Source organism: Mercenaria mercenaria, chromosome 17, assembly GCF_021730395.1.
Source record: "Mercenaria mercenaria strain notata chromosome 17, MADL_Memer_1, whole genome shotgun sequence".
NCBI lineage: Eukaryota > Metazoa > Mollusca > Bivalvia > Venerida > Veneridae > Mercenaria > Mercenaria mercenaria.
The window spans coordinates 59,304,643-59,319,766 of NC_069377.1; the positions used below are offsets into that span (position 1 = coordinate 59,304,643).

A 15,124-nucleotide genomic window follows, 5' to 3' on the forward strand; every position below is an offset into this window, starting at 1 on the left:
CCAGGAACACTGGTTAGGTTAACTGCCCGCCGTTACATAACTGAAATACTGTTGGAAAGCGTTTAACACAAAACAACAACAACAAACCTTGTTTATACCCTGATTGTGATTCCAGTTAGTGGCCCATTCCTTTTTGTAGTCTTTAGCACTGCTTTAATTGTTTAGAGATTTTAAAAACATTTCAAAAAGTATAATAGTTTATTTTTTTCTTATAATCTTTTGTTTTGCCAAGGGGCATATAAAACATGTGTTAATAACACGATCACAAGAAACATCCATGAAAACATGTATACTATAGTATCCTAAATGATATATCCTTTCATAAGGAGAGGTCGCCACAATTTCTAAACCACCGACTTTAGCCGCATCGAAAAGCACCAGCAAGGCTTCGCGTCACGATAAAGTTGAATAAATAGTTTTACCAGGGTATCGGTCATCTTCAACCCGCCCGCTTAGCTCAATAGGGAGAGCGCAGATCTACGGATCGCAGGGTCGCGAGTTCGATCCCCGGGCGGGCCGTATGTTCTTCGCGACGATTTGATAAAAGACACTGTGTCTGAAATCATTCGACCTCCACCTCTGATTCATGTGGAGAAGTTGGCACTTACTTGCGGAGAACAGGTTTGTACTGATACAGAATCCAGGAACACTGGTTAGGTTAACTGCCCGCCGTTACATACTGAAATACTGTTGAAAAACGGCGTTAAACCCAAAACAAACAAACAAACTATCAGTCACCTTTACAGCTCAGTTTATGCAATCGACAGTCACAATAATTTGACTGGAGAGAAGTACACAAGTACCTGTGTTTTCTCTTATAATTATTCATCTCTCTCATATAGACATTTCCATTGCATACAGAACTATTATAACCAAGAATCTGATTAACCCTTACCCTGCTAAATTTCTATAATGAACTTGTCCATCTTTCAGTTTGGACAGAACCATTAACTGTTAAAAGGAGTGCTTACCAAAACGATACTGACTGAATGACGATAGTGCAGATCTTGATCAGACTGCACGGATGTGCAAGCTGATCATGATCTACACTGGTCGCAAAGGCAGAGTCAATCGTGTCATTAATAGCAAGTTTAGCATGTAAAGTTCCATATTTACGATGGAACTTAGCTAGATAATGATGTCAATATGAGTATGATATCAATGTGAGTTAAGTGTAATGATTGGATCCATTAAAGAATCAGTTGGAAGACAATGTCGCTTTACAAAAAGGTCCTGAACTGTACTGTCATTCTCTGTTCATGTCTCATAAATCAGCAGTGGCTTCGACAGGCCTTTTCAACTGACCCGGGCTAGAAAAACTTCACACGCAGGGTGCATTTATAAAGCACCCAATTACGACAAGGCGCCTAGCTATACATCATACTGTCATCGTTTATGAAATAAGTTTGTCTTCATACAAGTATGCGACTAAATGAGCAAAACTATACATAATTGTACATAAGCATGCGTATTACTGACATGCATTTAAATTGTGTAAGTACGTTTACTTTATCATAAAGATCATTTAACATTTGATTTTACAGGTAAGTAAATACCTGTCATGCATAATAGTATAAAATGACATCCTAGTTTGTTTTATAATTTAAATCGTGAATAACAAAATTAAAACGCAAAAGTGTGGATATAAATATCAATGATGATTTTCAGATTTCTCATATTGATAGTCTATATTTCAATGAGTTAACTCTACAAAATATTCACGTTACAATGGGGTATTCTATTAAATGGAAGAGCAACAGTTTACCGTGGTGTCTTATTTTACTGTCGTTGATAATTTTGGTGATCTATTTAAGCAAACAATGTAAGTATCACATATTCAACTTTTTATAAACATCAATGTATGTGCTTGTGTGATTTTGTTTTCAAACAATGTTCGGTTATGCTGAAAATAACTTCAGTGGGCCTTGACATATGTATAAACCAAACATTTTTGTATTTTAATATCTTTCGTGTATAAGATTAATGAATTAATAACATAACTTTTGTGCTTACAGGTTCCAACCCCAAACTAGCCACATACATTATAGCGCGTTCTGGTGAAGCTGATTTTGTTCCGTTTACATTTGCGTTTTGTTTTAATAAAGCCACTTGTGTCTACAATTCAACAGCCACTCTGAAAAAATATTACTGCATACTAGTCCTTCCTTACTAGTTTTTCACATTATCAAGTCAAGTTTTAATTCCGAAATACAGCTAATAATACTTGACTCGACAGAGAACAAATGTGTTCTGCGATATCTATTTGCATTAATTCAAACAAAAAGTTTTAATTCACTGCATTTTAACACTATTGTTTATAATGATAATGAAATAAATACAAATCAGCTTTGTACTTTCAGACGGAATAACTGAAAAGGCAGAATGTCCAGTCAATGCTACTATTGCCCTTTCACGCGAGGACAATCGCAGAGTTGTAAGCAATTACCCTCTTGGTGACTCGGGGCCATACTTGTCAGCATTAGGTTTAGCGAAGTTTACAGATGTTTCTGACATGGATAGAGAACCTGTCGTAGTTACTACTGGTTCTTCATTTTATGTCTCCAGGATAGAAGGCTGGTTGAAGCATTTGATTAAAGACATGAAACCTAAACTGAAGATTGTCATCTATGATATTGGATTCACGGCAGAACAACGTGAACAGGTAATATTCTTTTCAAAGAGTTGTGTGATATTACGTAATTGAAATGCTATATATAAGAAGTAAGTCCACTTCGTATTATGGCGCACCATTCTTGCATGTCAGCCCAATACCATCAGATTATAAATATCAAAATGGTTTGTTTTAGTAAAATAAAACTTGTTTTCATTCATAAGGCAAGAAAATGTTTACTAAGTATTTCATCTGAACATACTTATTTGTAGATTTGCCAGCACGGCCAATGCGAGGTCAAAGAATTCCCTTTTCACCAGTTTCCTGTCTTTGTTGAAGATTGTATACCATGTATATCATGGAAACCACTTGCGATTCAGGTAACCAAGCTATCTCACTTATTTTCAACGTTTTTATTTTATTTACTGTCTGTTGCCTCTCTCCTGTGTTAAAGACCTTACACGAATGGTTTGAAGTATTTTATGATTAATTTTGAAAGCCGAAACCAGACCAGAAAAACCACCGAGGCAAGTTATCTGGAAAGAGAGGAGGACTGAGTGCTACGAGAGCTTATAAAAAGTCGGGTTTTGAAAAGTGATTGGGCTAGTTTTTAAACATACAACTTATATACATTTTTTTTATATTTCAAAAGATAATGCTTCCTTAAGGTCCTCTCGGGACAAGAAAACCTCTGACATAATTGAACATCATGATCTCCAGGTCCAGGTCTAGAAACATGAAGAATTGGGTTAAAATGGTTCAGGGATCCTCTATATGCACCCCCCCCCCCCCCCCCCCCCCCCCCCCCCCCCCAAGCAATTGTGGCGTACTACAAGGTCCTATATTGGTCCTTCCCTGTTTTCGAATAGTTTGTGTAGGTTTAAAGTAAGTTACATCCGATACAGGACTAGGCATTTTCATGGAAAAAAGGGGAAAAAGAGTTTTATTGAAGGAACTTGTAATAGTATTTGGTTATATTCCCTTGAACAATGGTGACAATACTGGTTCTACTTTGAACACTGTTCGCAGAAATGACATTTGTAAAATGGCAGTATTTCATACTTAAACACCTTACTTTAATCAGCTTCAGTGTGAGAATTTGTTAAGGTTGCAACCCTGCAGACAAAGGGGAGGTAGCCAAACATCTTACTCTAAGCAGTAGCAGTTTGAGAATATATTAAGATTGTATCCCTTCACATTAGAGAAGGTTACCAGACACCTAACTCTAATCAGCATCAGTGAGAGAGTATTTCAGAGTTGCATCCCTTAATATTGAGGGAGGAAACCAAACATCTTACTCCATCAAAGAACGTCTCAGTATGGAAGCCGTAATAGATTTACATCCATTATGCCAAGGGCTACTAAATGTCAATGCCTTACAAAGAATAACAGCTATCTAGAATGACAATTTAAATTTATTCAGAAACATTAGGATCAATGATGTCATAGATTTTCTGAAGAATATGGGTGTTGGTCGATACGTTTTAAAAAGGAACTTGAGGCAATGTAAAGAGCTTTCAGTCAGCTCAGGAAACGTTACAGCAGAAAGGAATGGCAAATTTCAATCAGGTGTTAGAATTGTCAAGATGTAAGTGACCAAAGTCGATAAAAGCAACCTCCCGCATTTATTCAAGTTTTTAGCAGGACAAGGTATTACTTACTGCTCCGGGCAGGTGTCTGTATGCAGTGGCAAAAATAATCACAATAATGATCAATATCACAAAGCTTCGCGAAGATTTACAGAAACAGAAGCAAGTGAGGCGAAGGAAAGAATGGAAGAAAATTTTGGAAGAATTAGAGAGGACGCAACAGACAAACAGAATGGTGAAAGCAAAACCATAGGGACAGAAGGAAGTTGATGACAGACAACAATAATAAAAAAAATACAGCATTGGGAAAAGAAAACAGGTGAAAGAAAAACAGACAAATATTAGGATGCCGAGGTACAAGTTAGTTGTAATGTTAATTTTCTCTCAGAAGTTCAGCAGACCTTCTCTGGCCACATCATCAGGTGTTGAACCAATTGTCCGTGTTGGAAGAGGACGAGATGGACCCTACCAATTTCGGTGCACTTGACGGATTATGACTATTTTTGTTTAATTTAAGCTTAGTACTGCTCTTTAATAAACTTTTTTTCAGCTGTATGGATTTTACAACCTTAATATTAATTATTAATGGATTAAGACCCGCAGATAAAATATATAATTCTAAGCACTTTATTACATCAAGTAAAATATATATAATAATTATTCTTTCATGAAACCCATGTTGATAATTTCTTTCTTGCTAAATCTTTTGAAATTTTTTAACCTTTGGTAAAAATACCAGATGTGAAATTTTAATTATTTTCATTAATTGCGATGTTGAATTAACAAATTTTCAAACTAATTTTGAAGGAATATTAATTTTGTAGACTTTAAATTTGATAAACCAAAATTCGTATAAATCACGCAATGTTTATGCATCAGTTATGCAAACGAAATGAATGTGTTTTGTTTTTGTTGTTGATTCTTTTTAAATCAGTATGATGATTATCCCCCTTTAGTAACATCAATTCATTAACTGTTTACTGAAAATTTATTTGATACAAATCTATGTAAAATAGAACATAATTTAGACAAAGGCATCACTAGCTCAAAAATACCAATCCATAATAAAAAATAATTTAAAAGATCCTTTTCGTTGTTTTTAAAACAAAAATCAATTAACTATGTTTTTGACTGTATATTTGTGTGTAACCACTTACATATTTGATATTTACATATGAGCCGTGCCATGAGAAAACCAACATAGTGGGTATGCGACCAGCATGGATCCAGACCAGCCTGCGCATCCGCGCAGTCTGGTCAGGATCCATGCTGTTCGCTTTTAAAGCCTATTGGAATTGGAGAAACTGTTAGCGAACAGCATGGATCCTGACCAGACTGCACGGATGCGCAGGCTGGTCTGGATCCATGCTGGTCGCAAAGCCACTATGTTGGTTTTCCCATTGCACGGCTCATATATAAATTTCAGTTATGTTGACTTTTGAATTTCACGTCACCTTTGACAGGCAGTATCAAGACATAGGAACGTTTGTATATTTTTTATAAACAAGAGATTGCATTTTTATCATGTAATGATAATTCTATATTATGTATTGTCAGTTAGCCCTTGAAGAGTTTGGATTTGTGATCTGGATGGATGCTGCAGTGTTTGTGATGGACGGTAATTTGCAAGCTGGTATAGACAGTGCTAAAGAAACAGGTATAGCGATTGGCCACGAGACTTATGGTGGTTCTACGGTAGAAATAGCATCTGAAACTGTCCCAGAAACATTTCACGCACTTGGAGAGGACCCATGTGCATTTAAAAACTGTAACACCATTAGTGCGTCGCTACTGTTCATACAGAAAAGTCGTTACACTTATAAATATATAATGAGACCTTGGGTTTCGTGTGCTCTGACGAAGTCTTGCATTGCTGGTGGACGTGCGCTTCAAAACAAATGTAGATTTTCAAAGAACTATGGGTATTGTCATAGGTTTGCACAGTCCGTGTTGGGTATAATCCTAAATAGGTTGTACTACTCAAATCTGGACACGGTTGATTTAGGCAACGCTGTAAAGTGGAGAAAGTGCTATATAGGACATGACCATATACTTATAGACGATATGGTGTTTCTTCAATACGAGAAGAAAGATATCCTACAATGTCCGGATAGAAAATTGGAACTTTAAAGAAACAGTAGATTAGATCTGTCTTCAGTAATGTTGTCTCCTAGAACTTTTTTACCTGCTTTGTATGAAATGGAACTACTTTCATAAGCATTTTGTTTAGTTATGATATTTTCCTAAGATAATATGCGTGAAAAAATCAATCATGTGATCATGGTGGCAACTTATGTCTCTTCCTTGAATACAGAAGTTAAAACTGTAGGATAAAGTTTATACTTGACTGACCCGGTATGAAATATGATTAAACTCAAACATATGAAAACCATGTCCTTATAACATTATATTAAGTATCATATTAAGAAAGAATCACGCACGTCATTAACATACTCGAACTCTGAACCAAGTACAAAGAAGAAGCGCTGCATGTCATTGTTTGAAAGTGCTGATTCTAAGAAACCTGTACAATCTCCCAAACTATACTTGGTGAAACCAGTTTCACGAATGAGCTTTTACTCATGACGATTCAGAGATAATGTCCGAGGTGTCATATTGTCTTCTTTTAGAAACGATATAGTGGCAATGGTCAAGGATGCTGTATGCTATCATCAATGGTGTTTGTTTTTTTCTTCAGAAAATAAGTGAAATCGCTCGAATCTGAAAACTTAAAACTAAAGCATAAAAATAACAAGATCGAGAGTGAACCAATGACTGACTCCTCAGAACAATGCCTGCCCGAGGACGCAGATCTACTAATCGCGGGGTCGTGGCGGGGCGTATGGTCTCTATGACGATTTAATAAAAGACATTGTGTCTGAAATCATTCGTCTGTCACCTCTGATTCATGTAGGCAAGTTAGCAGCTACCTTAGCAGCGGAGAACAGGTCTGTACTGGTACAGAATCCAGGAACGATGGTTAGGTTAACTTCCCGCCGTTGCGTAACTGAAATAATGTTGAAAAAACGGTATTAATCCCAAACAAATCCTCACAACAATACAATCGCCGGAACAACATCCATATTACTGCCATACCTGAAAACAAAATCAAATCATCCTTGACACATGTGATACAATTAATGTCAACGTGGAACCGATAACCTTGAGTTGGTAATAACAGCGAATCTAGAGATTCACGGCCAATTACTGTCAAATATATATAGTACCGTGTTGACAGTTGCTGGACTTCTGATATTGTCATCCTAGTTATAAAAGAAGACGCTAAAATTCCACCATATAATAAGCGGTGAGGAACTTGTAACCTTTGAACATATTCCTAGTACTGTATGATGTATTGGTGAAAATATTTACGCACGTACAGAAGAGATAAATCGTAATCTGTATTGTGTGTCATTGATGATTGAAAGTTCACGTGATCGGTTGAAACATGACCAGTTATAATTATTTAATGTCCAAGACAAATCTAGGAGTTTTTCTCATTCACTTTAAGATTAGAGTTTTTCTTATGCAAGTAATGCTGTTCATATTTCACGTTGTATCTGGTATACTTGTTGGAATTACTTATTTACTTCTCATTCATAAATGTATGTATTCTTTCACCGTTGTTCACGCATTTTTCATTGGATCAATGCTACCTTTTCCTTCAATATCATCATTTTCATTACATTGTTTTAATACTTATAACTCTCGCACCAGTATTATCTTATTCTGCTGTCCGAAGACAACCATGAAAAGCCTGGGCTTGATTCTATAAATACATCTTCATCCCCTACAAATTCTGGTGCAAAATACATTGATTTATCTTAGGTCTCTCCTTTGTAAACTACAACGTTTATAGTTTAGCTCTAAAAATTGGAACAACTTTATTCTGCCTAGAAGTGCTTCGGCATAATGTCTTTTTCAGAGACATGGCTGGATCCACATATTCCAACTTCGAATTTAGTTCTTTACTCATTTATAAATCCGGAGGGAAAAGATGATGCATTCATTACATGACATGACGTTTTAATCATCGGCATGGACTATATTAGGATTGAAGTAGTGGTTTCCAATTAAAGTCTTTTGTTTGTTGATTATTTTACAGACCCCATAATACAGATCCTGGTAACCACTATTAAATACTTGATTTTAATCTTACGTACCATATTTGCACGATATTGCCATCATTCTACATGAAGCGCTTATCTACTCGTGTCGTTTCCTGTCGGGAAGGTCGCTGGGTCAGACAAAATTAACATTCACATTCTTTGGCAACTTTCTTCTGAACTATGTACTCCTGTGTGTTCTCTTATCCGTTATTCAATTGTCACTTGGAAAGAAGCTAGTGTTACTCAACTCTTTAAATTTGACGATCCGTCTTTGACCAATGACTATCGGTCAATATCCTTAATAAATACAACAAATAAAGTGCTCAAATGCAGTGTTTATACTAATTTTCAATCATTTCCAATCATGACAACTTCTTTCTCCTCTGCAATCCGGAAATGTCCTGGGAGACTCAACAATTAAGCAACACACTTATCCATTATAGCTGTTGACTCCTGAAAGGAAATACGAGTTGTCTTTTGTGATATAAGCAAGGCATTTGACCATGTTTGGCAAAAAGGGTTTCTTTTATATCAGAGTTTACCTACCGGCTTCTTTGTTTCGATAAGGTCTATAAACACCTTATAGACTACTTATGAGGTTTTTAACAATAACCAGACCTGTCCTACCTCGACTGTTTACACGAAAATGTTTATGACGAAAAATCTCAAGTGCCTGTAGCGGGAATCGAACCTGACTCGCTCGGATGCTAGTCCAATGCTCTAACTACTGAGCTAAATTGTCAACACACTTGTCAACGCAGTTGTCAGAGATTAAATTTAAGGTTGTGCGTAAGCGACCGTAACAATGCAGTAGAATCATGAGAAGTCCGTGCATGTCATTTACGGTGCGCACATGATTGACATCGTAAACAACATTATCACTTGTTTCAATATAGTCCGTTTTAAGTGAAAAATTTCCAACCAGTTTTACAAAAATTGAAAATTGATCTAAACATGACTTTGCTGTAAAATTTTAACATTCAATTCTAAACAGGTCTTGATATTGGTCTGAAAGTTAATACGGGCATACTCTTCCGTCTAAGTGGAGAATGCTTCACGAAACAGAACATTTTATTTTACAAAGAAAAATAATGACAATGATGTAATTGCAAAGATACAAACACCACAGATTTCCTCCAAGTTAATTATTAATTTGCTACTGAAAATTGTGACGATTTTCTGTACAATTAACATTGAACAAAAGTAACGAAGTTGTATTTTTGAACATAACCCAGTTAAATGTTCGTGATATATTCTGGACGTATGACAATTTAAACATATTTTAAGGTTTTTATGTAGTGGTAATTGTTGGGAAACTGGTCAAAGTACATTACTCGTTTTCTGAAAAATGTTCTAATTTTGCTGAATGTCGTTAATTCATATCAAATTAACGGTTGACATTTTTATGCCTTTACATATTATCAAATATTTCGCACTGCACAAAATTTTGTTGACCTGACAGTCTTTCATTTGCGTAAAACTGTCAGTTTCCTGAGTTCTATACTTGTTTTGACTTTACATGCACAAGTAACTGATAACTTCTTCACGTGAATCAGATGTGGAGGACCAGAACGACTTTAAACGAAATAATGTTTTATTCAAATCCTCGAACTACACACCTCTTAATAAGTAGTACTCATTACTTTCATTGTCAAGAAGATTGATCTTAAGGTTTAATATCTTCTCGATGGTGTGCGCGCAGTTTTTTTTAGCACTTTTCGTTGTGTCTTCTTGGCGCGCGCCTGACCAGGGTATATTAGGGTCGGATTAATTTGCCTTGATCGGGGAAATACAAGAACAACAGAAAAAAATCACACAAAAGTTTCAGTATCTCTAGAAAAGTGCTAACATTTATATTTTATGTAGCTCATAATTTGTTACTTAGTTTAGCTATATATCAACAATACGAACACGCCTGCATACAATTTTACCTGTTTTCCTTTGGTAAAAAAGATGAACTTTTATACATGTATCTTACAAAGTTGTCATGGTGGTATGAGTATTAACACTTTCTTAATAAAACGTTATCAAAACTTTAGTGTTTTCTCTTGTTCCTATGTTATCCCCGTTACACCGATTGATGTATATTATTTATCCCGATCGAGATGATATACCCTCGGGAGAAATGCCTAGCTTGCTAAGAATATTTTTCAAAAATATACAAGAAAACCCAATTATGCTACTTGTGTGTAACGTAATGGGCACGCACCATTTACAGGCTAACGTGATACGGATGATACGCATTTGTATAGGATAGACAACGAGTGCCGTTGTCTACGGGATATATACAACGAGCAAAGCGAGTTGTATATATCCCGTAGACAACGACACGAGTTGTCTATCCGACTTAGACCACGTGACATAAAAACTGCAATTATTGAAAACTGTCCCACGCGTTCTATAGAAATTAGGATTACGGTGTTTTTATAAGAGTGATATTATCTTTGTACCGTTAGCGCTTGACAGTAGGGCATATGAAAGAATGCAGGTTATTTTGTATAAATTAAGTTTTACTCAAATACCGCATTTACTAAAATTTGACGTTCATTAACACTTTGAGTCATTTGCAATCGCAAATGCTAAACAGTTAAATATGGATTTCTCAAAAAATACTCAAAATTGAACTGCTGAACAATTAGTTTTTGTGAGGAGTTAGTATGTTGGCGAAACACAATGACAGATACGTTGATTCAAAAAGATAGCCATGTTCCGAAACTACAAAAAAGGCTGACAGCAAATCGGAGGTAAACATGTTGGATAAAACAAATTACTGTTGTTTGAAGTAATCTGGTATTTTAAGTATGGACTAGAGCACTGGCACCAGATCAGAAAGAAAATGCTTCCGTACGTGTTATACCCTACCCCTAGGTATTCTAGGGGTAGGGTATAACACGTACGGAGGCATTTTCTTTCTAGGGGTAGGGTATAACATGTACGGAAGCATTTTTTTTCTGATCTGGTGCCAGTGGACTAGAGCTTACTGGTATATACATAATCACATACAAATTATCAGACTCTATTAGAAATCACTTTTCAACAATCGGTATAAAGTGACAAAATAATTATGGTTATATTCATTTTTTTCTCTTATTTAAACAGGAACCAGTGCCGGTGTTTATTTATTTATTTATTTATTTATTTATTTTGTCAGGATATAGTTAGTGCGTAGATGCTCGTACGACTACGAACACTTTTTACTATATTGTGCCTTCATTGTAAGAATGATGTAGTCGTTCTACTTTCTAACAGGGCCCAGTTGTTCGAAACTTTAACGGGGTGTTAGTTTAGTTTAGTTTATACTTGTTTAAGTTTATGACGAAAGTATTTTAAGCTTACTGTAACCACTCACGAGTCCGTTTCCTAGGAAAACCAGTTCTGGGGTCATAAGAGAAGTCAGGGTCGTGACCCCAATGATGCTCGAACCCACGACCCCTGCATTAAGCTGTTAAACTAACCGCCTGCCTAATTTCTATTCAAGATACTAGTCTTGGTGGGTGGGAAAAACTAATATGATGTTTTAATTTTACTGTAAAGATGATTTAGTGTGTATAATCCTTAACACATTTGTTTTTGTAAGTTTTCTAAACTGTCGAAATATACTAATAAAGTTAATCGACAGTTAGCTCAACCGCCTGTTAAAGCTTCGAACAACTGGATCCCGTTGTTTGCAAATGTAAGGATCGTGCTGACATGTCTATTTTATAACAAGTTAACATAAAAGTTACAACTGTTGGAAACGTTTCAGCGAATGTGTAAATTACGTATTTACCCAGTTGGTTCTACACTACAAATATGTAGTTTCTTGTAATTCAATTTGAGTTTTAAATTTATAGTTATTCCAGTCTTTAGTTATTTTTCAGTCATGTGAATCCTTTTATTGATATCCAATAACACGTGGTCATTTTTACGATACTAATATTTAGACGTTGTCAACTGATTTTACCTCCAAGTCAGTCTTATTTCTTATCCCATTGATAACTGTTGAGAATATTGCAAGGTCATTTAACTCCGGCGTTAGCCTGTATTTTTAGATGATAAAAAGACACGAAATTCACGCGTTTTTTGCCCAAGTTTCCCCCGATATATATACAACGCTACTGTTGTATATGAAATATAGACGGGTACAAGTCTGCTTTGCGATTGGCTATTTACGGATTATCCTGGTCTAACTTGTGATAATGTAATGATAAATCTATATCAATACTTTTATACGGCAATGTATATTTAAGTAGCAAATTAAGGTTTCGATGGAGGCCTTGAGAAACAAAAATCAAACAACACCAAATCATAGAAAGAAAGAGTTGTTTGACATGAAAATTGAACAGCATGTAAAACATGTATATTACTTTACGAAACAAGTGTCAGTAAACTGATATAAACATTGAATTCCGGAAAAGGGCTGCCTAAAGGGGCTCCACTTCCGGACAGTTAAACGCCTTTAAAAACTCACCATTTTCAAAGAACTGTTACACATGTTTGTTTTGATGCATTTGCAATAGCGTGCGAGTGGTGAAATTTCACGTAACAAGGTGGAACATAGTTTTCAGCAATTGTTTATCTTTTTTTCTTTACAAATGGCATTCATTTTCAAAGGGAGACAACTTTTTCTCAAAGATTACTTAAAATAATCGAAAAAAGTTGTTTCCCTTTGAAAATGAATGCCATTTGTACTTAAAATAATCGGGAACAGTTGTCTCCCTTTGAAAATGAATACCATATGTAAAGAAATAATGATAAACAATTGCTGAAAACTGTGTTCCACTTTGTTATGCGAAATTTCACCACTCGCACGCTATTGCAAATGCATCAAAACGAACATGTGTAACTGTTCTTTGAAAATGGTGAGTTTTTAAAGGCGTTTAACTGTCCGGAAGTGGAGCCCCTTTAGGCAGCCCTTTTCCGGAATTCAATGTTTATATCAGTATACTGACACTTGTTTCGTAAAGTAATATACATGTTTTACATGCTGTTCAATTTTCATGTCAAACAACTCTTTCTTTCTATGATTTGGTGATGTTTGATTTTTGTTTCTCAAGGCCTCCATCGAAACCTTAAAGAACTAAATAAACTTAAAGTTTCTTAAACTAATTATGTAAAAAAAACTATTAAATAACATTCGCGTAAAACCGCCTCGGTAGCGTAGTGGTAGAGCGTCCGCTTAGAGTGCGGGAGGTCGTGGGTTCGATCCACGGCCGCGTCATACCAAAGACGTAAAAAAATGGTACTAGTAGCTTCCTCGCTTGGCGCTCAGCATTAAGAGGATAGTGCTAAGACTGGTCAGCCCGGTGTCAGTATAATGCGACTGGGTGGGGTATCATGCCACGTGTCTACGGCGTGATATTCGAGTGAGGCAGCACTATAAAGTTGGGCATTATGCTCACTGCTACAAGTAGACACCGTCGTTTATATGACTGAAAAATTGTTGAAAAAGACGTTAAACCCGAACACACATACACACATTCGCGTAAAATTCTGACTTATTGACTAGACACACATTGATGATCTCAAAAAGAGACTATAATCTTCCCAATATTTCCCAGATGTGCACGGATTTTTCATGCAATACAAAATGTCATGTCCTAATTGCTGACAAATATATTTACAGGTGCGTAGCAAGTTGGGCATTTTGTTATATTAATAGTATCCGATAAATTGTAGCACATATTGTCTTGTTCCTTCTTCTAGTTATTTGTTTTTAATAATAAATACACGTTACAAACGTTTTACAAATCCGAAACCAACCTGGACTATGTAAAACAAAGAAGCATGTAGGTAAGTCAGTTATCATTCTCGGAATAGGTCTGCATAGTGTTTATAGACCTGTGAGGAGATTTGAAAACCTCGCTCGATACGCTCGCTCGGTTCACAAATCCCTCACAGGTCTATAAACACAATGCAGACCTATTCCTCGAACAATAACTATTACTTATTGGCATGTCCGGACGTATGTTATTTTGGCTTTCATCTTGCTTGCAAAACAGGAAGCAAAGAACTCTACTTTATGGTTGTAAATCTAATAATATTTTTTAAAAAGCTGCTGGTGTTCAACAAGGGTCCATCCTTGCCCATCTCCTTTTTCTCAAATATATCAATGACGTACTTCTATACATCCAAGCTAATATTACTCTTTTTTATACCAACACAGTTATTTTAGTAAAGTAAAGTTTCTGCATCTTATATTGTCAATTCAGATCTCCAAAAAATTAGTTCATGGGCGGAAAAAAAATCATTCAATATATCTCACGTCTAAAAATATTTTACATATATTTCGTAAGCATCGCAGAGACAATATTCACACTCCTGATCGAATGCAGCACCAAAACGTAACTGAAGTATGTTACCATATACACCCATGCATCAATCTTTCACATGATTGTTGCTGATCCACTCACATCTTTAAATGTAAAGCATAGTAAAGGGTATATATTGAGAGAAAAAAAAACAACAAAAAAAAACCCCCATCTTAATAGAAGTCACTCAAATGTCACTCAAATGACCCATTTTAGAGTACGATGATATTTTATTTGAAAAGTATGCAGCTTGAAAAACAAAGGTTAGAGAAAGTTCATCAAGAAAAAAGTTGTTACCGGGACCACGAAATTTGTATCAAGTTTTAAACTTAAGGCAGAAGTTAGATTGGAGTGTGTAGAGAAATGACGACACGAGCAAAAGCTTATACTCCTATATTTATATAAAAAATAACCATGCAGCCAGGGAGCCAGGCTAGTAGTGCAACTGTGAGGTGAAAAGTGAATTGAACAATATACATAGTGAGTTATACAAAAACGTCTCAATTAGTGAAGAATAAGTACTAT

General features: G+C 35.7%; 1 protein-coding gene across 2 annotated transcripts; it reads left to right on the forward strand.

The window, feature by feature from the left end:
• The first annotated feature begins 1,543 nt into the window (after nucleotides 1-1,543).
• LOC123535582 (uncharacterized) lies at nucleotides 1,544-6,418 on the forward strand. Of its 2 annotated transcripts, none has more exons than XM_045318279.2 (4): nucleotides 1,544-1,822; nucleotides 2,566-2,662; nucleotides 2,884-2,991; nucleotides 5,758-6,418. In XM_045318279.2, the coding sequence occupies exons 1-4, from the start codon at nucleotides 1,746-1,748 to the stop codon at nucleotides 6,328-6,330; spliced, it is 855 nt and encodes a 284-aa protein (XP_045174214.1). In that variant the 5' UTR covers nucleotides 1,544-1,745; the 3' UTR covers nucleotides 6,331-6,418. The 2 variants fall into 2 exon arrangements, with proteins under 2 accessions (XP_045174214.1, XP_045174213.1); XM_045318278.2 differs by having other exon boundaries at nucleotides 1,546-1,822; nucleotides 2,361-2,662.
• The last annotated feature ends 8,706 nt before the right edge of the window (nucleotides 6,419-15,124 follow it).